The sequence below is a fragment of the Macrobrachium rosenbergii genome, chromosome 25, assembly GCF_040412425.1.
Source record: "Macrobrachium rosenbergii isolate ZJJX-2024 chromosome 25, ASM4041242v1, whole genome shotgun sequence".
NCBI lineage: Eukaryota > Metazoa > Arthropoda > Malacostraca > Decapoda > Palaemonidae > Macrobrachium > Macrobrachium rosenbergii.
The window spans coordinates 34,866,910-34,892,727 of NC_089765.1; the positions used below are offsets into that span (position 1 = coordinate 34,866,910).

At 37.1% G+C, this 25,818-nt stretch overlaps 3 protein-coding genes across 9 annotated transcripts in view; 2 read left to right on the plus strand and 1 right to left on the minus strand.

Annotated features, from left to right (window-relative positions):
* Positions 1-2,009, plus strand: part of LOC136852147 (probable serine/threonine-protein kinase irlF) — a 91,744-nt gene extending 89,735 nt beyond the window's left edge. The window contains exon 4 of the mRNA XM_067126593.1: positions 967-2,009. Within this exon, the coding sequence (XP_066982694.1) occupies positions 967-1,942 (976 nt within the window). The 3' untranslated portion in view covers positions 1,943-2,009. The remainder of the gene's footprint in view (positions 1-966) is intronic.
* A 2,170-nt stretch (positions 2,010-4,179) lies between these two features.
* The window catches only part of LOC136852551 (MPN domain-containing protein CG4751-like), a 136,679-nt gene continuing 115,040 nt past the window's right edge, over positions 4,180-25,818 (plus strand). The window contains exon 1 of the mRNA XM_067127303.1: positions 4,180-5,174. The gene's annotated coding sequence lies outside the window, so the exon portion shown is untranslated. The remainder of the gene's footprint in view (positions 5,175-25,818) is intronic.
* The window catches only part of LOC136852548 (ceramide-1-phosphate transfer protein-like), a 43,490-nt gene continuing 37,403 nt past the window's right edge, over positions 19,732-25,818 (minus strand). For all 7 annotated transcript variants that reach the window (XM_067127295.1, XM_067127297.1, XM_067127296.1 and 4 more), the window contains one exon: positions 19,732-25,230. In XM_067127295.1, the coding sequence (XP_066983396.1) occupies positions 25,099-25,230 (132 nt within the window). In that variant the 3' untranslated portion in view covers positions 19,732-25,098. The remainder of the gene's footprint in view (positions 25,231-25,818) is intronic.

Consider the following 25,818-nt stretch of genomic DNA (forward strand, 5'->3'; position numbering starts at 1 on the left):
TCGGAAAGATAAGACGTCTGACGGGGAAGCAGATACAGTGAGAAAGGTTGAATCTGGGATTCATTGTCATAATGTGATTGAGAGGCTGACCAGGATTGGTAAGGTGTCTGAATAAGGAAAATGTTGTGAAGTAATAAGCGAGAGAAATAATTATTCTATTGTATTGTAGGCTTTTGATTGAGAAAGTCGGACAGGTGGCAGACAGCTTCATTTGGGAAGAGCAGCTTGGGTTTAGATGGGGAAGGGGCATGCGGATCAATTGATTGTTAAGAAACGGCTGTCAGAAACTTGGAAACAAAGAAAAAGCTGTACATGGCCTGCATGGACCTAGAAAAATCTTAGAATCAATTGAGATGCAATGCAGAAGGTAATGAGGATGTACTGTACGGAGAATGCGCTGTTGAAGTGATTAAAAGTTTATATTATGGAAGCAAGACAGGTTTGGATCACGTAGAAGGGATTGTTGAAAAGGTGTCTATACAACACGGGTGTACTCTGTCTCCATGTCTGTCTGTAGGTTGAATGAGGTGAGAAGTCAGAGAAAGGAAGTGCAAAATGGCTGGATAAAAGAAAAATTGCTCAGCCATTTATAATAATCAAATTATTAGAAAGCTGTGAACTTCCTGACCCAAGTGGACCAGAACTCAGCTTAAGGTATTGTGGAAAAAAATGAAAATTTAATAATTGTTTTTGAAACTATCTTCTTCCTTTGTTCTGGTGTGCTGTCAAGTTTGACTTGCTGTTTCAGTATTGGCAAAGTATTTCTGGTCAAAGTCCGGGAAATAGTAAGATTATTAGCAGTGACTCCCAAAACTCGACGTTGAGTGTGGTGTTTTAGTGTTTATCCTATAACATTCCAGTCTACAGATTTTGTCGCTTTCTATAGTAACCATATACGAAAAGATTGTACTTTGCCTACAGTTTAGTTTCACTTTTCCCTTTCGATAATGGCCTCCTATTTTCCAGATTACGTGTCGTGCCGGGGACGTACGTTGTGCTGCCGTGTGACCCCACCATCACAGCTCGCCCAGTCTTGATGGAAGAGTACTTCGACCACATCGAAAAGCAAGAGGTCTTCCCCGATGACAGCCTCATCGACACTCGTCCACTCCATTCCCATGGGGTGAAAGAAGTCATCGCCTTACATAGCAAGAAGTCACGCCCACAAAAGAAGAAGAAGAAAAAGACCCCACAGGACAAAGAGCTCTCTCAACAGAAGCTGAGTTCTAAAGCCAACACTCAAACCACCAAAGAGGCCGTCGATGCACCGAAGGATCTCCAGCAGCAGCTAAAGGATTTGCAAGAGAAAGAGAACCTCCTGAAAGGGTCCGTTTGGTCGGTCAGTGTGCAACAGCAGCCAAAGCAGAAGAATGTGCAAGAGCAGCTTCAGATCAAGCAACATCTGGAAGAGATACAGCTGCATTTGCAGAAACAGTCAGAGGAGATCAAACAGAAACTTGAGGAAGAAATTAAGAAGAAGAAGCTGAAAGGCAAAGCTGCAGAAATGTTCAAGGAAAAGTACGGGTCAGGGCTACATCTGCAACAGAACAGCTTACAGAAACATCCAGTAGACAAGAAGAAAAGTGAGAGTGAATTAAAGTCGCAAATGGAAAAGAACGAGATCCCAGTAAGAAAGAAGAGAGAATCGTACCCAAAGAAAAACTATGCTCAGGTGAACAGTCACAATAAAACCCCAAAGCATCAGAAACCTCCGGACTCCAAACTCCTTCAGGCTATAATAAAAAAGAAAAGTGATCCTCTGGGGTTATACACCAGCAATTACAACAAGTTATTGCACCATCACAACAAGGAGAATGATAGTCATCAGTTGTCTATGCAAGAATTTCCAGCCACCAAAGCATCAACTGGAACAATCACGTCAGTGCCAAAATTTAGTCAGATTCTACCACTCAAGACCAAAGCTAGTCAGGTATCACCTTGAGTGTAGTATTAAGTAGCTACCCCAGTAATTACTCACACACACATTATACCTACATACACACACATATCTACAGTATATATATATATATATATATATATATATATATATATATATATATATATATATATATATATATATATATAAAATATAAATAGAGTTCATCAGTGAGAGTAAAGGTATTGCTTAATACATAGTTATTCATAGTGAATAATATATATATATATATATATATATATATATATATATATATATATATATATATATATATATATATATACATATACATATACATACACAACGCTATCGTTATTACAATTGATTGAAAGGCTTTTCATTAAATGTAAGCAATGGTTTTGCTCTGTCATTGAACACAATGATTTCTTTATATACTGAAAGTAAGGTGATAAACTGTTAGTTAATTTCTTTATTAATATTTTGAATACTTCCCGCTTTCTCTAATTTGTTTAATTTCTCTTTACAAAAAATTCATTGGAATTTCTTTTACTGTTTCTTTTTGTTTCTTTCATTACCCATTTCCTTATCTTATATTCCAAGTTATTTTCAGTTCCTCCTAAAAATAAATAACAAAAAGGAAATAAAAATGTTTTCCTTATGAATATAAATTTGTCAGTTTGATAATATATTTTTTTTTCAAATCAATCCCACTTTGACCAGTTGTTATTATCGAAATGTTTAGGCGTGTGTCTTTCCCTCAAAATTAAGACCATTTTACTGACTGAAGATTGATCTGCCTTTAAATCTATTTACTGTATGTTCAAATGGAAATAGGTCTAATTGTCTCGTTTTAAATTTTGCGGTTGAAATGACTCATTCTTGGCAGCACGAGATTGCAAGGGAATGAAACAACTCATAGCATTTGATAGGTCTAATTGTCTCGTTTTAAATTTTGCGGTTGAAATGACCCATTCTAGCAGCACGAGATTGCAAGGGAATGAAACAACTCATGAGAGCATTTGATAAATGTCTGTAGAGACGAGCCAGCTACTAATTTCTCTTGTTGAGTGGTTTGTAATTTCGACAAAGTACAGTACTCGAGAGAGCGCTGCAGCGTTGCTAATCTTGAAGAGAAACATTAATATGATGCCATATGAATGTTTCTCTGTTATTGCCCATCGTGCTTCGGAATATATACTGTACAACAAATGCCTCAGTGAAGTAAGAATGAAACAACACTCAGGTTTCCATTATTTGACCGGAATTCCATGCTTGAGACTGTCCTGTTACACTTTACTGTCTCTAACCCCCTAATTCAAAACTAGTAAACGACTGCAGAAAGTAACTTTTCCATGAAAAGACGAAAAAGTAAAAAAGGACTGTGGTCAGGGATAAGTCAGAGTAAGACTATACAGAGGCGTCAGGCAACCCTCTAGTTGGTTAGTTCTGTAACCGTGGTGTGCGCAAGGAATGCAAGGAAGGATATCTTCGGCGAGACTGACGGCAAATTTGGTGATGTTATCTGTCAAGAATGCACCATTAAAGGCTTTGGGATCTGTTTTTACCTAAATAGACTTATCATTTTCATAATCTAAATCATCTTAGCGTTCTAGTTAAGCTGTAATTTTGTAAAATGGACTTTTAAGGGCCATTCATATCAAATTGAGCCAGATTGCTCAGAGGTGATTCGAAAATATAATAGATCAAATGTTCGAGAACTTTATGTAAAAATGTTGCAACAAAATTTAAGGTTTAGAGTAGTGGTTCTCAATCTTTTTTAGTGATGGCATCCTAACTAATATAATCATTACCGTGGCCCTCCTTCTTCACCATCCCACCATATTGCATGAATTAACTTCTTATTTAATTAATAAAATTATTATCCATACTCAAAAACCAAAATCAGCACACCGTACATGCAGAAATATACTGTACAAACAGAGAGCATATCAGAAGAATTAGATAAATATAATTAGAGTAGACACACTGATAATAATTAAATGAAGACTTCTGCACATTTTTTTTCAAATCTTCATTGAGACGATCTAGCCAAGACAAAATTCATGAAAATCTTGCGGCACCCCTAGGCACTGTCTGTGGCACCCCAGGGTGCCACGGCACACAGTTTGAGAATCACTGACCGGCTTTAGACTTTCAGTCTGATGATAAATGTTTCAAAATTAACCCCTAACAGTTCATTTTATCCACAGACTGTAATATGTGTTTTCTATCATGAATTATTTCCAACTTGTGTTAAGTATAAAATTTTGTCAATTTTATCCTCGATTAATATAGTGTTGTATTTTCCAGTTTTGTTAACTTTTGTTGGCCTACCCAACAGGAATAGTTAACGCAACTAGGAATTGTCATTAATTATCAAAGTTATACTTGTTATAAAAAATACTTGAATCAACTATCGAAAATGTTTCGTTTTCCCGTATAGTTCAGCATGTCACCATTGCTAGACGTACGATGTTTTTTTCATTCTACATTTTAATTTTTCCTTTAAATCGCTTTAAAGGGACGGCTCCGGCCAAGTCACGTTCAATTTCCAAGGATTTTTCACAAATTCTACATGTAACTGCCACCACTTCGCAATTGTGCAGGGTTTTAGCTAATTTTCTGCCACGTACGACAGTTTAATAGCTGTTTCGTGGCGTAATTCGCGTGGATTTGTGAAACAAGGGTTTACAAACCAGTCAGTGGTTTACGTGGGTTGGAAGAGTAAGTGTTATAGTTACCGGTTGCGGACGAAACGTTTTTACTGAATGTTTAGCAGAGTATTAGAATTCTTAAGTTGTGCACTTCCATCATGCCTCGTGTAAGCAATAAGTACAGGTATTTCAAGAAGTTGGAGTAGCTAACTGAACAAAATAAAAATTTAGCGGCGAGAGTGAGTCACGTGTTAGCCTAGTTCCTTACCAGAATGCCCTCTCAAACCGCATGGAATAAGTGAATCGGCTGTTATCACTAGTGATAAAGTAAACGTAAAATCAAAATCTATAATGTTGCTGCGGAAAAAATATATTTATTGGAAAGAAGTTAAACAAGTTCAATGCCTAGGCCTGGCCTCCCTGTAGTGGAAAAATAACTCCGACGTACGTGACACCCAATTTCGAGTGATCATATATGCATTGTGATATAAAGTGTCACAGTGAAGTTTTGAGAATGAATACCAGTATAATAAAAGTTGAAGGTAAACATTTGAAACTTTAACAACGAGCCTGAAAGCATAAGATTGCCTTGGTTGATTAGGAAAGACTGGATGGAGACGAAGGTAAGTTAATTTTTTTAGGTTCAGAATTTTGGTTTTTGGAGTACTAATGACACTTAGTTGTACAGTTAGTGTGCTCATAATAAGGATCTTTGACTGGAAATATGATTTAAAAAATATGAAAAGCAAGATTTTACCATTTTAATGTCAATAAAAAAAACCTTAACTCAAAAACTCGGTATTATTTTACTTATGGACATTAATTGCTTTCAACATAAAATATAGGTTTTTCTGTTGTATTATGATGTGATTTGAATGATTTTGAGGTTTATTTCCATCGCAAATGAACACTATCCTTCCCGGCAAATGATATACTGTATACATAATTAATAAAATTACGACTTGACAGAATACTGCACCCCCTTCAGCTAATACGGCAAAACTGTAATCAGTAAACACAGTTTTGCCGTATTAGCTATGGAGAAAGAGAGGATATTCAAGTCATAAATTTGCGATGGAAATAAACCTCAAAATCATGTAAATCACATCATAATACAACAGAAAAACCTCTATATTTTATGTTGAAAGCAATTAATGTCCATAAGTAAAATAATACCACCAAAGTTTACCTCCCCCCAAAAAAAAAAATTACGGTTATCAAGACGTAAATTTGTATGCCGGTTATACCACGTGTAGACAAATTCCAATTTTTACTTTAAAAATTTTACACTAGGTTATTTAATATTTACGCTGCTAGGAATACAATTGTCAAGCTAGGCGGTATTAACAACCACAAACTTTGACTAAAGGCACAGCTGGGAGATTGTTTGGCTTTCTGATTGTTAATGTAACCTCCCCGCCAGGTAGGTTGGTTATGCCGTCACTGGCCCTTGCGGCGGCTTGGGCAATGATGGCTCGTAATTGGTGGTAAGGTGTTTAGGGCAATAAAATGCTTGGTGTTGACCTTTGGATTCTGTTAGCCAACCGGAACGAAGAGTTGCCTGACATTGCTTCTACTTGTGAGTCTTAAAAATGTATAATTGTTATCTAACTTAAATGACAGAAATTTTATGCCAGATTAAATATTTTACAGTCGAATCTAAAGCACTTGTGCATTGATGAATGTCCCATTGATTGCATATTGCCACAGGGTATACTGTTGATCCCTGTTAACATTAGGAACACTATGGTAAACTCCCACGATACCTTGCGATGTCATTACCCTAAAGTCATTTCCGCGAATTGTCGCCACTGGTGATTTTAACCCTATGGAAAACTAGTTACTTTTGCGAATATCGATTCATCCGATGTATTGAGTCTCAAATTTATTAAATCATTTTAATTCCTGTGTAATGAGTCTCAAACTTATTATATAATTTTGATTAAAAAGTTTCGATGGAATTTGTTAGTAGGTCTCACTTTCTATTTTAAGTTTTATTCCTTCCTGAGCTGAATGAAGAAGTATTTCACTGTACTGTATATGAAGTAACGGGTGTAAAATATACTTTGAAGAAAGAAAATTAAATATAATAATTTTTTAAGTTCCTTGAAAGACGAACTTTAAACAACTTAATCTGAATGTTACCAACACACTATTTACGAAATGAAATCCATCAAAATCTCAAAAAAGGAAAATCGGTGGTATTGTCACGATCTCGGGTAACAAAAGGTTTTATGATGAATGCAGGGCTCCTGTGAATCTCTCTGTGTTAGCTTGTATTTAATTTAATGTGTTAATTTGTTTATTTTATTTCTTTTCATTGTTCATGGTGTTCTCTATCGCAAAATATGGATATTATATGTGGAAGCTTTAATTAATAATGGTAACTTAACTGCACAAAAAAAAAAATCGCGCTATTGCAGATTAGTCAGATCACTATTATGATTGTTTTGTAAGGAATAGATACCCATGTGCCAAATTGCTTACGATACTAGACGCGACAGCATGAATTTTCATGTAATTCAGTTTTTATATATTATGAAGGTAAACAGATCGATAATTGTATGTTAATTTAAACAAAAGTTTATAGTGTGATACAGAGTCGTTAATTTAAACAAAAGTTTATAGTGTGATACAGAGTCCTAAACTTGACTATGTTATTATTTAGGAGATAATTAATGTAGCTAACGGAACAATTATCCAGTGTGTTTTGAATACTGAAATATGTTGTATACTGGAATATAATAGATTTAACAATGCGATTTTCAAGAATTATATTAACGGGGATATTTGTATTATATGCCCAGAAGACTTATATCGCGATAGTTTTATAAAATAATGACATTTTTGTAGCCGTAGGTTTGTTATAAAATTACTCAAGCCTTATGCCAAACTGTACTCCTTGACATTGGCGGTTACAAACTTTAATAGGGTGTTGAAGTGAACAAGGACCTGGTGTAGAATTGTGTAACCAGACGATAAATAGACTACTATGCGTCCCTGTGTTAAAAGACAGTACTTTGGTGATCGCAGTTGTGCGGTGTGAAACTTTGCGAAATATTGTACTTTTCAAACCATTGGAATGTAAAAACTTTTGAGTTTATATAAGCTATATATTGATAATTTTTGGCCATAAAATGCCTGATAGGTGAATCATTCTTTTATTGGCTCGGTTTTCCGAGTGAAGACAATGGATGCCCATTGTTTTTCAGTGGCTTAGATAATAGAGTATGAGCAAGTAATCAAAGTTGTGTAATGATGAAGTCCTGGTATTATTCCACAACAGAAAGGTGGGTGTTTATATATATATATATATATATATATATATATATATATATATATATATATATATATATATATATATATATATATGTATATGTATATATATATATATATATATATATATATATATTTGTGTATATTGTATATATATAATATATATATATATACACTGTATACAATACATACATATAGATATATATAAATATATATATACTGTTTATACATAGGCTATATACCTTTACCAAAACAATATTTGGCCTGTGATTATTTGCTCTTTTAAATTTTTTCAAGTGTTGCGAATGTTACTTAAACCAAGCTATAAGAAAAATGAACTGACAAGCAAGACCTCACTTAAGACATCTTAAACTGAAAGAGTGATATCTCTATTATATTTACTGATATATGCATGTAAGGTTTTATACTTTACCTTTTAACTTTCGAGATATACAGTATATTTTTTTTTAAATCTATCAGAATTTGATCATAGAAAACAACAGTTTCCCAGGCTTCATTGCTGTCGTAAGGTAAACCTTCATTATAATTAGCAACGATGACAATTTGTTCATTAATATTCTTATATTAAATACATTGTCTGTTTTCCTCAGTTACAATGATGTTTCTCTACAGGAGTTGAAGCAATTTGAAACCGTATAATTTCCAGATCTTGTTTATAGAATTTTATTATTTCATGTTTCTGTGGCAGTTGCGAGTCCACTTCAAATGTCAAGTTGCTTTCAAGCATGTACTATTCATTATTACTTACGTGATTAGGAGCCCTGAAAATCTTAACTTTGCATTGCAGCTGATATAGGGTAATAATTTTTTTTCATTTATCAAGACATTTAATAGAATCTGATTTAATTTCACGTTAAAGATGAGCCTGCTCTTTACCAGAGTATTGCCTTCTACAAAGATTGTGCATCTTTTGTGTAAATAAATGCACTAAAGTTTATTGTACCATTTGTACATACTTAAATATTAACTCGTAGGACTGTTAGAATTACAGTATTTCCCCGTATATGTATATATATTGTACCAGTTTCTTTTCTCCCTAACATCTTGGAGGATGGAAGCACTTCCGATTCCAAGAACTCTGTCGATGGTTCCTTTATAGGCACCAAGCCAAAGAGGCCTTTTGTACATAAAATCTTTAGAAATAGTCCATTGCCATTCGCATTGTCGGCATGAAACTATGATTTCCGTAACGTATAGACAGCATCCATCCAGAACACTTCAAAGTAAATAAGAGCAAGAATAAAAAATTCTTATAGTGATTCTGTTCCGTATGATTTTGAATGCTACGATAGACATTTTTTAGCAATGACATTAATTCTGAAGGCGGAGTCACACGGCCAACTTTACCCTCTGCCAGGACATTGACGAGTAGCCTAACCGTTTACATTATAGTTGCCATTGCTGAGCCAGCCACGCACTGCTTTTAGTTTTGAGTATTTGCTACAAATTTAGCAGTCTATCCATGATCCATTATACTCTCTGGACCAGAAGTTTAGTAGGCTAATCCCAGCGATTGTGCAGAGTGTAGGCTAATACTGTCGTGTGTATGCCATAGGCGTCAGCCTTTAAACCAGTTAATCAGATTAGCACGTGTCAAACCGGCGCGAGAACTATTTGAAAAACATGCAGTGTGCATGGATGAAAAGATTGAAACTGTTCAGGTGAAATGTTTGCGTAGTGTATGAGGTTTAAGAACAACTGAAAGAGTGGGAAATTTGGAGATTTTACGTGGTTGTAAAACGGTTAGCATAGGTATAAGGAGAGCTCTCGGAGATTTGACGTAGTTTGGTTATGGGGAAAGAATACACGATGTTAGGTTGGTGTAAGGTGTGTAATTCAAAAGTGTCTGGAGGGAGTAGGAGAGGAAGACCTACAAAGGGTTGGATAAATCTTGTGAAAAAGGTATTGGAAAGAAGGAACCTTTACCCAGGAAGCACAAGAGTAAAAATAATGCATAGTGAATTTGAAGTGTGTGTAGATCTCATGCACTACTGCAGAGCCTTCTGTGTGGATGTAATAAGCGGCTAATATCGTGGAAGGTTTTTACATTGGATTTATCAACAGTTCAGCCGTTGATGTTTGAGTGTGACAGTGACCGATGTTTCGTTTTTGTTTATTTTCTGGAGCCACCATATACAGGCAAATTGTTTATGAAAAAACTGTGCATGCAAATTTTTTATCACCGTAAACCATTTTCGACTTGGGAAGAGCTAAAAAAAGAAAAGCCTCAGCCTTCTTGTTTCTCAACAAGTCATTATAGATTAGGTTGCCAGCTTCACGCCCTTTTCTGGAACCAGGCAGAGTTTAGTACCCATTTAAAACTCAATGGACTGATGGGCAGTAGCAAGAAAGTAGTCCACAGACCTAGCAAGCATCACACAGCCATGATGACCACCATATATATATATATATATATATATATATATATATATATAGATATATGTATATAGATATTTTATATAAATATATATATAATATATATGTATATAGATATTTTATATAAATATATATATAATATATATGTATACAGTATATGTAATATATATATATATATATATATATATATATATATATATATATATATATATATAGTGGTCACCATGGCTGATTGATGCTGGCTAGGTAGCATTCTGGACTACTTTCTTCCTACTGCCCATCAGTCCATTTAGTTTTAAATTGATACTAAAGTTTGGCCGGTTTCAGAAAAGGGCATATAGCTGTCAACCTCATCCATAATGACTTGCTGAAAAACATATACATACATACATACATACATATATATATATATATATATATATATATATATATATATATATATATATATATATATATATATATATATATATATATATATATATATATATATATATATATATATATATATATATATATATATATTTCTGGATCGGGGTCCCGTGTCAGCGGTGAAATAATCCATTCAGCACTTATTTCTAGGTAATTCCGTTGCTAGATACCAGAGAAAAGCTAAATGTAAAGCTGGGGTTACTACCCCCAGAGCGAGCTCCAAGAAATGGAGTCGTATATGGTAAAGGGTGAGATTGTCACAATCACGGGACCCTGCCCATAAAGATTCCCAATGTCAAAAGTCCCAACGAGGGAGGTGCCGATACAAGCCCATGCACCACTCGCGGACTGTACACAAGGCAACACTAGCCGCATTCCATGTTAGCACCCACCCCACTAGAATGGTGTTTATCATGGGAGGGACAGAATGAAAAACAGGGGTGGGTCACCGGGTGACACGGGCCCCTCCCAGAAATAGATTTTCCTTTGTCAAAATCCTTTTTCTGGATCGGGTCCCGTGTCAGCCGGTGAAATAATAACAGAGAAATAAACATCATTCTTATGCTAATAAAGACTTAAAACAGAGATGTTGAAAACTAGGAGAATTCTACCTTGAACATTAGTAAGGTCCTCTAAATTCATGTAATGAAAATAATGTAAGTGGTCACCGTCTAAGATCATGAGCTTAGGATTGAACCTGAATAGGCTTGTATTAAGAAAGTATATATATATGTATATATATATTATATATATATGTATGTATGTATCCCAAAGGTTCTTACTCTTCCTCAGATCCTCTCAGCCAGGAATTATAAAAGTAACACAGTCAGTTTTTAAAAAAAAATATGCTAAAGATTAAAAACCTGTCCTCAGGTGGTGTGTGTATTAAATGTCTGAAAACCAAAGAATTTCGTCCTCTACCCACTTCACTCCTTGCTTTTCAGATGTATGCCACATACCAAATTTTTATATGCTAAGTAGCTGAGTAGGTAATGGTAACTACACAGTTGTGTTGTCTCATGAAGCAACAATGGTACTGTTGATAGAAGTGATTAGGCAAACAGAGTTGAACCTTAGTATTTTTTCTCCAGTTGGACATGCTAGTATCTATTAGCGAGTCACTTGGCGACTCTAAAGTGACTGCACTCACAGGGAGTAAAGTTCTTTCATGTGACTTCCCCTTTTAGTGAAACAGTTAGCATAGAGGTTGGCATAATAGTGAACAATCATTTATTTCTGTATAAAACTTCTTGGAATCTCAAAATGTTTATATGAATTCTGACTAAATTAGGTAAATTTTATTGGCTATGCTAGTACAGTACACTCTCGTATTTATATGAAGAAATAAAAACTAAAAAAGGTACTGCTTTTTTAATTCAACACCATCCTACAATACATCCTTGTATCAGCATCTCAAAGAAAGGTACTGTATCTGGAAAATGCAGGGAAACCTACTCGATCAATGCACTCCTCCAAATGGTTTGGAAAGGAAAGTTGTACTGCAGAGCCTAACATACACAGCTACAACAAAATTTTTCAATCTCTGTCATTACCAAGTCCTTGTTCTAGGGCTCATATGATACCAGGTGAGATTGCAGAGAATGAGTGTAACAACCCACTACAGAGGCCTGAGTTTGAGAGGTGGGCAAGACTGCTTAGATCTCCTTGAGAGTATGGAGACCACAACCAAGGCAGAGAGGTTCTTGTCCTTAAGCCAGAATATCCAGAAAAGGACTATGTAGTAGCCATTGACCTCAGGAACAGATGTGAACTAGTCTCAGAAAAAATAGACAGGAAAGTCTGCAGTCTGCGTGGTATACTTGGACGTATGAAAGGTACCTGACATCTCCACAAACTTTCAAGAAAAGCCTCTCTTTTGCAGGAGTTGTTTGATAGTCTTCAACCTTAAAGTATGAATGACTCAGTCCATTAAAGCATGAATGACCCCATGGACTGGTGGTACCTTGGCAGATGTGGCCTCCAAAATGGTATGGACCACAGGAATTAACTCTTGGTGCTTCATTGATAAAGGTCCAGCAGATTGAGATACCACTTGGTTTATGGCCTATGGAGAGCCACCAGAATTGTTCCGAGGCAGGAAGTGAAAACCACACGGTTGGTTACTTATTGGATCAGGCTGAATGTGGTTATTCAAAAGTGCTGGAAGGTATCCTCCAGTGAAGCCCATGGGTGAGGCATGAGAAAGCTCCTGGAACTTAATGATTAACCAAGTGATGAATAGATCGATCACTGATATTCTCCAGATTGTGAATTTCTGCTGTGTTTGGTTACATCGACCACTCCATCCCCATAATCTACCCCTGGCATCTGAGCTGGCCTACCAGTACATTGAAACTTCTCTGGACTTCTCAGGCAGACAGCTTACTGGTATGGTAAACTAACCGCTAGTGCACCATCTTTTCCCAGCCAGCCAAGGGTAAGGAAAACTGTCATCATAGACCACTCATCACTACTGTGTGACCTGTCAGCTGGCCCTAAAATGCTTAAGAGCCATAGGTGATGTTCACATTTTGAGAATGTTGATAAACAGGTTAGCACATTTAAGAACATTTCCATTGCAAGGGAACAGAGTGCAAAGTTCAGCAGAATGCCCACAAGGAGAATTCTGTTGTCTAACCACCATTGCTGGTTGTCCTTCACTACTTGGCTGAGGGGCATAGGTAGTGTCATATGATCACTGACAGGTGACCAGTGCTTCTCCAGACAACTGAAGTGCAAGCGAATCCACCTACAAGGAATGGGCTTCTTCAGAAATGACAATTGACTGAGTGCAGTCTGCCCTAGCTGAGAAGATTGTTCACAAGGAGACAGGAACTGCACTGATACCTCCATTAACATACATATCCAAGAGTCTGCAGTAAAGACTCATGCCACTACCATATTCATTGGCATCCCCAGATTGCTTGCTAATTGGACTGAAGGTTCAACTTCTAGTTTATCATGACCACCAGATTGCAACAAAATGGGAGCAATTGGTCCCAGTCCAGGAACAGTTGCACAACACATTATGTTAGGGCCAGCCAATTGTCAAATTAATGAAGCAGATGGATCCAATATGAATGGGCAGTCGTCAGAGGAACACTAACATTTAAGCCAAGGGAGTAATTGACAGAAAATAACTACAGCAGCCACAACTTTGATAGACACATGCCACACATGTTGCTGATTGTGCCTCTGGCAAGAGGTTCCTGTGGATATGATGTTCAAATCAATAACTGCATCTAAGGATGACTGCCAACACCCACCAGACACAGAGCTGCACCTAATGACTACCAGTGGCTGGCCCATAAAAATTTACAGCTGGTGTAGCCTCACCCTCCACCTAATGGAAAGAAAACAGGTGGCTATTCATTGTTGCTGACGTTCAGATGCCCATACTGCATTTCGTTGGACACTACTGGCTGCTAATGGATGTTGCTCATTACCAGCTTCTGCACAGGTCCTCCTTTAAAGTGCCTCCTTTTCTATAGGTCAAAAGTAGCTGCCTATCTCATGAATTTACACCGCCTAAAATGGACTCCCAGGATACCAGTGCACAGAATACAACCCTGTCACCTACAGCATCATAGAAAACCACCAATCCCTGAAGTTTGGTGTGACAGCCCCAACCAGAAGGTGTACCTTCCCCGAGTTCTCCTTGGCCCGCATATTATGCTACAAGGATTAAACACTTGTTGTGCTGAAATGATGTTCAGTAAACCATTCTGTGTACTGGTCAAACAATATCCCACTGGTGATGCCAGTTGCCCAGATGAAAAATTGGAAAGGTCACAAAAAGTCATCAGAAGATTCCGGTCACGCATCCTAATGTACAGACTTCAAAAAACTATTCTAAACCGGCTGAGTACATACTATTTCTTATTCGTAAGCATCCCATAAAGCTCCCTTACCAAACCCCATACCCAGTCACAGAAAGGGGAAAAAGTCTAATTTATAATCATACATAGCAGCAAGGACTGGGTATCAGCAGAAAGGGTGTATCAGCCTGCATGTGGGATGAGTGACTGACCCCCGTCATCATTTTCTCTGGGTTTGTGAAGTAGATTGGACTACTGACTACAAACTTCCAAAAAAGAGTGGTGTGGTAATCAGCCAAAAACACATACATACGTAATTGATTCATTAAGGGCAACGTGCAGTTTTAGTGAAACCATTCAGTGAAAAATATCTGTAATCATATTTTGTAAGTGACAGTATAACAGACAAGCAACAAAAAGTGATTAGTGTGGCCAGCAGCCTACCAGTAAAAACTTATATGTACAAATAATTTTAAGTGATAATTGCATACACTTTATGATATAATGTTCAGTGAAAACTATTTACATTATTTTCTCTGAGCGTACAAATTCTTTCTATACAGTATGTATATTTTTGGGTGCTGCCATCTTGTGCTACCTTTTGTGTCAGTGTTTATCTACATACTATTTTTAATTTCAAAACACTGTATATCCTTTTGTTAAATACACTGGTGTGGTATTTTGTACATTACCACTTACCTGCATACAGGTTTCACACTTTGTATCCTTTTTACAACTTTCACATTTTCCACGAGTGTTAACCCAAATACTGTATTCTAATATAAGATATGTATGTCCCTCTTTGTTTACTTTCATTTTTTAACCTACCTTTACGAGGTTCCTACAGGAATACAAACCTCACCTTTTATATGAGCATCCTCAGTGCGAGCAGGAATGGTTGTTGAAATTGATGGTAAGGTTGTTAGAAGTGGGATGAGCAGGGGAATACCCTTCACTCATCTTCTGCCACTAGCCACTGTTCCTTTGGCTGCCATGAAGAGTGGATGTCTCACTGCACACACTTTTCCGTTTGAAATGTTGTTGAATAGGTTAGAACCTGGATTAGTATTTGGATTGTTTGATTCTATAATCTGTGTTTTCTGGATTTTTTTTTTGTTTTGTTTTTACTGAAAGTGGAGAAAAAACAATAAAAATCCATTTGTGAGCTATGTGGGCACTTGATGTCCCTTGTTCTTTTTGCAATAGGAAAGGGTTCACCATTTTTACCACGACAAGCAGTGTACTGGCTGGTCTTCTCCTGTCTCATGGGGGAGGGGGATATGCCACTGTGACTCGACTGAATCCTTCTAGTACCTCCTTCCATTTCTGTCTCGCTGTCTATTGAGGTATTCCCTCTTCCCCCCCGGGAGCGTTAATGCTTGATGGGTGAAAGAGTCTTGCCACCTGCTCTCTTCAGAGGACAGTGCATCTGTTTGGGCCAATGCCCCCCTTTGCCATGCTTCATCTGCACTAACCTTGTCCTCTTCCTCAACTGACTCCAAATGTTCCAGATACTAGCAGGATGTCTTCATCAGAGGGCCTGCAAAAGAGATGCCTACGTTCAATATCTCTGGTAGTTTTCTTTAGCTGCATTTGTGGGCAACCTAGCAGCTTCATCTGCTACCACTGCTGCTTCTGCTGGTATGTCTGCTGCTGCTTCCTTACCTCACATGAAGGAAGGGGAATCCATCTGTAGTGGTAATACTCCCAGTGGCAGACCCCTTGTTTGCTGCCACTGCAGGTGATCATCCAGCCTCTAGCAAAGTAGCTGCAACCCAGTGCTGTAATTCATCGGAGAGAGCAACTTCATGCTTTCGATAGCCCTGGGCAGTGTGTACTTTTAGGTACTCATTCATCAGGACAGTCAGAGGTTCCTCCATTTTGTCCACAGTGGGACCATATACCAGTACAAGGATCTCTCCTTCAGACTTGCAGCTGCTCCACAGGTGTTTTTTTCTTAGTTTTCAAGGCCTGCTCAAGGGGTATATACTTGTTGCATTACCTTAATGACTGGCTAGTTGTGGCATTTTCCAAGACAAGCTTGCTCCAGGACATGGATTGCTGCCTACCCTTTTGCCACAAGTTGGAATCATGGTTAACTGGGAGAAGTTGGGTCTCTTCCTAAGCAGCAGATAAGTACCTTGGCGTCCTCAGAGACTCAGCAGTGGTGAGGGCCTTCTCTTCAGACACTCAAGGAAGCAGGTTCACAGAGGTAAGAGTCTCATGCCACTAGGGAGGATCTACTTAAGCCCACTTCAGTGCCGGTGAAGCAACACTAGTCAATCATCCAGACCTCCTAACTTATCTTGTGCCTCTGAGCCGAGAGATGAGAGAGGATCTATGTAGTGGATGGATAACAGAAACCTCTTAGCAGGAGTTCTTTTGAATTTTCTCTCTCCCCTCTCCCCCATCCTCCAGGTACACATCTGTTAATAATGCATTGAGAGATGGTTGGGGCATACAACCAAAAAGGCTTACAGTATTTGTTTCAGGAGTGTGGGCAAAGGATGCACCTCATCTGCATATCAACAATCAGGAGATGCAGGCAGTCTAGTTAACCCTGCAAGCATTCCATGATCGGTTAGTACATAACTCAGTAGTGCTGATGAACAACACAACTGTAGTGGCGTATGTCAACAAGCAGGGAGGGACAGTGTTTCTTCCCTTTTACCAAATGGTAATATATATCAACAAGTGAGCGGTTCACCATGCCATTGATGTCAGCCAGACTGAACAGGAAACAACTGTTCTGTTCTCCAGTGCCAGATATCTGGGCAGTGGTGGATGGTGTTTTCCAGCACCCCTAGGACGATCTGGGTGTATGTGCCTTCCCACCTTTCAGCCTGATTCCCAGGGTGATCAACAATGTTTTCAACACTCCTGGTCTTGGGATGAATAATGTGGCTCCTCATTGGTCTCAAGTGGAGTGGTACTCCGATCTGCTGACTCTTGGTTGAGGCTGTAAGATAGATTCCCCCTTGGCCCCTTTTCTGTGTCAACTGCACATTTAGAGATACCTTCAGCCAGTATAGTACCCTCCCTTTAGCTTCACTTTTGGAGGTTATCCAGCATACCTTGCAAGAGAGGAGTTAATCTCCAGCTGGAGGGTCTGTTCAGCACATAGCAGACTTCCTCATCCACCTTCATCGAGACAAGGCTATCACAGCTTTGTCGTAGGTCTCCTACTGAAGGAGCTGTATCTATTCACCTTGGAGGAGTTATTCGTGCCCATGAGCTTGCTCTCCTCAGGAACTCTGTCCCCTTCAGTGGGATGTATCTCTCGTCCTCCTCCATAGTCTAGCCAGGGCACCCTTTGAGCCCCTAGTACAGGCTTTGGATGAACAGACATGCTGATGGGAGAGAGCTCCTCACCAGGAGTCACTAGCACTGAATGGCACTCAACTATAGGCCAGTGAAGAGTAGCAAGGATCTTAAAAAAAGGTTAATCAGTGGGAAAAAAAATGTAGACTGTGAGAGTATCCTGAGGACATTGGAATAAAGCTTCCATTATTGTCTCCAGGAATGGAAAAAGATAACAGAATGCATGCAGTAAACCCTAGCTCATACTGATCTTTTGCCAGTTGAGGAAGTAAGTACCATTCCTTTCCTGTCACCTGATCCTAATGACTGAGCAAGCCTGCCAGCCTGTTCCACTAATTGTAGATAGGTCCACAATATGGTGAACCATCACTTGTTAATCTATATTTTGTTATCACCACACTAGTACTCTAGTGTTCTAGGCTTGAAATAACAGGGATGGTCTCTTGGAGCTGAGCAGTGGTGCCTTAGCATCATTGAAGTAAGAGCAGGGATCTGCCCATGCAGAAATGAGCTTCTGCAAGATGACAGGTGGCCAAGGACAACCTGCCAAAGCCAATCTGTTTGTTCTTTCCCAAGCAGGAATCAGTGCTAATACCTCCGAGTTTGATGAGCTTGTCTGCTTTTGGGGCATGAGATCCATCTTATCAGTTTGCCCTGCCTTGGGAAAAAGTGTGGGAAGATTCTGTCTTGGAGCAAAAGCATCTCAGAGGTCTGTGATAACCAGTTGTCCAGATAGCACAGCTAACGTGTACTTTGCAAGTGAGGCCAAAAATGACTCGGGTGAGAACCATTGTAAACACCAGTAGAGCTGTTGTCAGTTCAAAACAGAATTTCAAACGTTTACAGCCCATTGCAGACAAGAAGAGGTACTTCTTAAGAGTGACTGTGGACAGATGCTTGGAAGTATGCATCCCTCAGAAACATCAAAGCATAAAATTGTCCTCCATAATGGAGTGCTGTACAGCATGTACTGTTTCCATCTAAAAAACACTTGTTAAGGATGAAAGTTCGAAGGCAAGTCTTCAGCCTCAGTACCCCTTTCCTCTAGAAAGATATGGCTAAAAATACCCCTAGACTTGGCCCTCTGCAACTTGAAGCACCTTTCTCCATCATTGATTTTAGTCCTGCTGACAAGACTAGAGATTTTGGAGAATGTGGAGGGGAAGAGGAGATATCAGCATCTGAGAGCCGGGGAAGGGCAGTGGACCTTGAAAAGACTATTGTGATCCCTTGGAGGCCTGAAAGCATCCAGGACTCTATTCCCTGTCTGCAACATTTCCAAAGGCAAGACATGCATTCTTCTAATTGTGGCAGCAGATTATGCCTAATGGGATCACTATACACGTATAAGGCATTTTTACCTTCTCTCCTTCCCTTCCTACCTAGCTGTAGCTGGAGGAGGGTGGAAGGACTGGGAGTTCTCTCCCCCTTTTATGTAGGAACAAGACTGGGCAACTGGTCTGGGTTTGTTAGAGCAGGATTCCTCCCAACCCCATAATCTGAGAGAGTAACCATATTTGGAGATTTGACAACAGACAACTTCACTAACACTGATGGCTTAATAAAACAGTGTGTGGTGGATTAGATAAAATCAGGGCTCAAATTTGTCTTTTCTACTAGTGACTGTGTTACCCCTGAAAGGTGTGGAGCCCCACACCAATCTTATCTTGAGGGAGGCCTCTCCTTCCTCTTTCTCAAGGAAAAGGGGATGAGAACCCGAAGGTGTTCAGCATTGATGAAGGGGAGAAATAAGGATAAGTTTGGAATTCCTTCGTTTGAGTCTTAGTGGGAGGACCAATAGGCTATGATTGTGGTTGCTGTTGTTGAAGGACCTATGATCAGTGCTGCAATATTCCCTCTTCAGAGGAGGGTTACTCAGGGAAGGAGTTGTTGATCCCACTGCCAAGTGGAAAAAACAAAGGAGAGTCACAGACAGTAGTACAATTAACATTTTATATTTGCAGTCTACACATTACAAAAATTACTTAAAAATAGCAGTTTCAGTAAATACATACCAATACAGCTCTCAAACTTAAAGCCTTGGTGTGAACTTAAATTAAAATTGAGCTTGTTAATGGAATTCCTAAAACTTCACCATCATGCATACTAATACTCACCTTGGGAGAAGTGCTGTACTGTACCACAATAGTCTCTTTAAAAAAAATTCACCTTCATGGGTTAACTTTTTTTTTTGCATGACCATGATAATTATTACTTCAAATGTTTAACTTCCCTTTTCTCCTTAGGCTATTATTCATAGTTAAACTTCCAATTAGTTTCTTAAAAAAATTAAATACTGAATAAAATAGGCTCAACACTAATTCCAGTTTTCTTACTAACATAGTATGGCATCCTGAACTTTTAAAAGCTCAACATTATACCCTGATTCAGTGCACATATTTGGCGAGGTTCATCACACTACCACAAGGCACCAATTTTTATTTTATAGCTATAATAGTAATGTGCAACTTAACCTCATATATAGCCTCTTCAACCAGGAACAAAATGGCATTAGAAAATGTGATAACTAGGTCTTCTTAAAAATATATCCTTTCCCATAAAAAATGCCTAATTCTTTAAATTCAACACACACTTCAAGTTATACTTCAGGAATAAGCAACAGCATTCTAAACACCCAATATTTGTCCACAAGTACCAAATTGGCAACTGATAAAGAAAACCAAGATATAAAACATCATATCAACCACAACAGTAATGAGGGTACTCATAAAAGCTGTAACTTATTGAATATCATTTAGTTTAAAATGGAAAATATCAAATAAATCAAATGGGTAAGCACTTCTACTGGAACCCTCACACAATTTTGTCTGACAAAAATGAAAGTGCATACATATATGCAGCATGAGGAAAAAATAACATGGTGGCAGATTTCAATATGTTCCACAAAGTTAAGTTATTTGATTGCCATAGTTTAAATTCCTCTACCACTAAGACCCCAAAATGAAAGGGCCCCATCCCTAAATACATCAAGAATCCAGTAGAGTAAATATGTTTTCAAGGTGGACAGCCTATCTTATCACCTTAATAGACTTAAATATATCAGTAATTTAAAATTCACAAATGCAAAACTCAGATGACAGGCTTTACCTTTCAGTTTGTGACTTTGCCTTCATCAAGAAAAAGAAGTTCCATTTCCCAAGATAAACAAACCTTGTCAAGTTTTTCAACCAAAACTTTGATATTGGTCAAATATGAATCCAACATATAAGAGGTAGAGATTACTCTTTATTTTTTACAAAACCAAACATAACAAGGCATAGATAAAGGCCTAGGCCAGGCAGAAAGTACTCAAGACACAGAACAAAAGTCATTTCATATTAAATCCACAAAAGGAGATTACAAAGTAAAAACAATGATCATGATTAGACAGTGAACATTAAAATAATTCAATCCATATCACTAATGAAAATTAAGCTAATACATACCAATTATAACTAAAAACCATTACCATTATCATCATTATTTGTGCTAATCTTAGTTTTGGTGTTTTATTGGGACCTTCACAAGACTTCTCGATAGGACATAGACCCATAATGTCTTGTTAGGTTGGCCATGCTAATCTAACATACAGTCATAAACTGCTCACCTGATTCCTTAAAATAATGAAAACTTTCATAATTCAGTTTTTCATTTTAGTTTACTTTGGTCAAAAAGATAGCTTTGCAAATCACTAAATGTTTGAACACTAAGTATTAACTGCATTCCAATTCTTGACAATCCTAATTCAGTTTTAATAGTTACCATTTAATGGCACAAATCAGATGATCATGGAAGGTCAATATGCAATCTCTAATGCTAAACAGGTGAAAAGTAAAAGTTTTATCACACTGAGGGTTGTAAATAATATTTTCTCCTATTTGATGCCCAGAGAATGTTAGTGGAAGTAAAAGATTTATGCCAAAAAAATAACAAGTCCAACTTCCTCCACTGTCTGATATGCTACTTCATTGTTTTGTTAATAATACCTATAGTGTATACAGTATACCACATTTACTGCAGCTGGTATTCCAAGCTACAACTTCTATTCTGGTTAACAAGGATTATTTTCTGTAATAAAAATATATTGCATAGCCACTATCTCTGCAGATATAAAAGTAGTTTTACTATAATAAAAAAAAACAACTGCAACAGTAATGTCATCAGAAATAAACATTTATACACAAGCTGAATGTCATTTATGTCTGGACAGTAAATCCGCTACACAAAATGAAGAGTTAACTTCTCTAACTGAGGGTCTCTGTTAATGTATTTCAGTGATGATTTGTTCCAAGTACTGAAGATACAAATCATTCCACCTTAGCAATACAGGAAAAACTTAATACCTTACAAGCACCACTGCCTTTTTCATTCCAAATAAATATCTAATTACTGCAAAGCAACTCTGACAAAGCGTGCACTTCCTATGTCACCTGGTGCAGGAAACTAAAAAATATATGCCCACTCCATCCAAAGGGCTTGCATTACCATCCCACACTCAGTATTATTTAACAGTCTTCTATCTAAATAACATGCCTAATCAGTAAGTCTCTATTTATTCATTCTTTGCCTCACTGTTTTATTTACCTTCATCGTACATCTTATACTATACATCTTTGTTCCTTAACACAATTCATGTTTTGATTTATGGTTCTATATTTCCCCATAGGCCTTGACTACTCAGCTTGTGTTCTACTATCATGATTACTCTGCATTCTCTATTTTCAGGGATTGAGTCAAGTGAGTTGTTTATTGGTCCAATGAATATGAAATATTCCAACACAAACTTGAATTACTTCAATATGAAGTCCCTCTGAAAATTATGAATGCCATAATTCCATTTAACTTAATCTGTTTAAGCTCTTGTTTATTAGGTTCATCATTCCATGAGGTATGCCTTGTATTCATGATACTAGGTTTTAGTTATGCTATGAAATAAGCTGTATGAATTACTGTCTGATCCAATCAGGTGACCCAATTTTGTCTGTTGTCACCATCTTCCTCATTTTTTCAATACAGACATGAGCATGGATCAAGCATATTTCAACATCTAAGATTGTTTCATAAAATTTAGGAAATGAATACTTATTTTACAAAAGAATTTTAATCACAGTTGTTGTCCAGGTTTGCAGCAACACTTCTGGAGCATCTGTAAAGTTTAATTATTCATGATAAAATGTCCTGTGATATTAAATGTAAGCACATCACTGATAACTCTGCTGTTAAAAGAGAGCACTTTTGGAAAATGAGAACAGGCTGAATTTGCAACTAGACAAATAAAAACCCTGTGCTGGTAAGAGATTTACAGTTGTCAATATAAACAGTATAGCGTGAACCTATGTAATTTGTGCTCAGACAAAAGTGTGTGTATCTAACTTTTCTTGTAAAAGGCACAGTACATTGGCTCAGATGTACAGTGTGCATAATCCCTACATAGAGTTAAGTTCTACTTGGATGAACTGTTACTGAATCGTATCCTGTCTAAAAAGTCTCTAATCCCTACTAGCAATGAAAGCAAATGATTGTTTACAAAAATGCCTTTGATTAAACAGCTTTTCAGTTGGTGAGTCACTGTCTGTATTTGTGCTACTTTGCACAGTAACAGGTTGCAGTATGCAGATAAAGAGTGGTTCACCATTTTCAAGCAGTTTGGATTTACTTGGGAAATACTTTTAAAATCCATTGTGGAATCTGAGCCCCTATGTACAGTATAGTTAAGCTTTTATTTTTTTAAGATGGAAATCTGGCTGCTGACCATGTACTTTACTTTAACACAACCTGGTACAGAGAAAACCATTGTTTTAAAGAGTACCATCAGAGTTTATTTATCATCACCCAAGTTATTGGAGTACCTTTTTCATCGATCTCAAGCATTTTCCATTGCGACCTCCTTGGAACCACCTTGAGCTTACCTGCTTAAGTGTTTATGAATTGATCTCAATACAGAACACTGGATATTTTTTCAATAGATAAATAGAAACCAACTGATAAAAGCTCATACACACATTTCAATACGGCAATTTAATACGTTACACATGTCACAAGTTCCAGATAGTGTAAAATATTGCAAAATTATCCATGTATGCAGTGTATTTTTAAACCAATCTTTCACACTAATTCTATCTTTTCTTGTTTACACCAGCCAAGAAAACCTGTCTAGTTTTTATCTATATAAAAATACTGCAATAGAAATAAACTAAGATTTGACAAGGAACACTTGATACATTGAATCTAGTGTATTATGCTTATAAGTACCGTACCTCAACGTATGTTCCTACAGGAAACCATGGACCCTTGAATGAGTTCACTGAGAAACTAATTACCCATCTTTAGTGAAAAAGATTGATTTCAAAGTAACTAACGCCCATATGTAAAATGTCTTGCCCATGATTGCAACTTCATCCTAAACTACTAAAGATCTCAAAAAGAAATTCCTCTACCACTCTTACTTACCAATTCTTCTTACTACAAAAACAGTTCCAATATTCATATTCATTCCACTACCTTACAAATACTCAATGGAATGACATTTCATCACAGTGAATATGGAATTGATAAACTGGTACAGCGTACTAGAACACAACTGAATGAATTGCATAAGAAAAAAAAGGAAAGTTGAAAAATGAAATGCTTCTAATACAGCACTGAGATTCAACAACTTGGAAGTGATGGATAACAGTGAATAAGTAAAAGATGAAAACAGCAAGCCTATACAGCACATTTCAGAATGAAGAAACAAAATATGCAATACAGCAACTAAAGAAAATGAAAAACTAAATACTCAATACAGCTAAAAGACTCCAGCAGCCACAGCATTAGCAATCATATGAGCTGTTGCAAACTGTGTTGTAAGCCATAAGCTTTATACACATATAATAAAAGTTTCAAGTTATTAACTTTTTGATTGATTAAAGTTGCTTTAAACCTCTTGAGTAACTTCTTATCATCATCAGGATAAAACTGCAGTAGAGTAATATCCTGGTATCACTGAATGTTAAAGGCTCCTTATATTTCTTATATCAATACAGCCCAAGCCTATTTAGGCTATATGAAAAGCAATGAGATATATACAGTATAACCATTTTGATATGTTCAGAGAAATTATATACTGTTTATCAAAAAGTCCAAGTAAGGTTATTGAATCTTACTTGATTATAAAAACTACCACAATTTTACATCCTATTTTTAAGTTAATTTCCAAATAATGCTCCACAACCTTTCAATAAAATGCACTACCACAAGTCTACCATCAGTTACCATACGAAACTTTCACTTTCCATCTCTTTAAGTGAGAAAACATAATTACTCTTCAAGGAAGATCCAGAATCTCATAATCTTCATATAATTTCTGTGTCAAGTTGTACACTGACGTCATGACTTCGATAGCTTTAGGCATAAGGGATTCATTTCTGGCACGAATAGCAGCATCCCCACCTGTTATCTAGAAAGAAATTTATGAAAATTAAAAGACACCTCAAGCATTACATGCTTGTGTGAGAAAACTAAAAATTACCGTGACACATTTAATCAAATGAAGACTGAAAAGTTCTTGTACAATATAAAGATTCATAACAACTATTTACAAAACAAAACCTGTGTAAAACTGGAGGAATCTTTTTATGTATAGCAACACTCAAGATTAAGAATCGATTAAGAAGGAGAATGTTACTTTTAGTTACCACAACCCAAAAGCAATAAAAGCCATGTGAAATCACACATCCATGAGCAACATTCATTACTAAAGTACTACTGTTTACAATTCTCTTATGGCAACCTTCAAATGCAATCACACGGATCTCAAGATAAGTTCAGTATGCCATTGTTCATAACAAACAATCATATTAGGTCCTCATGCTGAAGCAACCCTCGACACCTACTAGGAAGGTGAATTTTATTTTGTAACATAAAAAGAGCATTCTCTATAAAAAAAAAATTTTTTTTTAACCTCCCCAAAAAATTATTTTTGGAAGTCCTCAATGGGAAACAGAATTCTCTTCCTTGAGATTTAAAAATCCAAGGATTAAGTCTT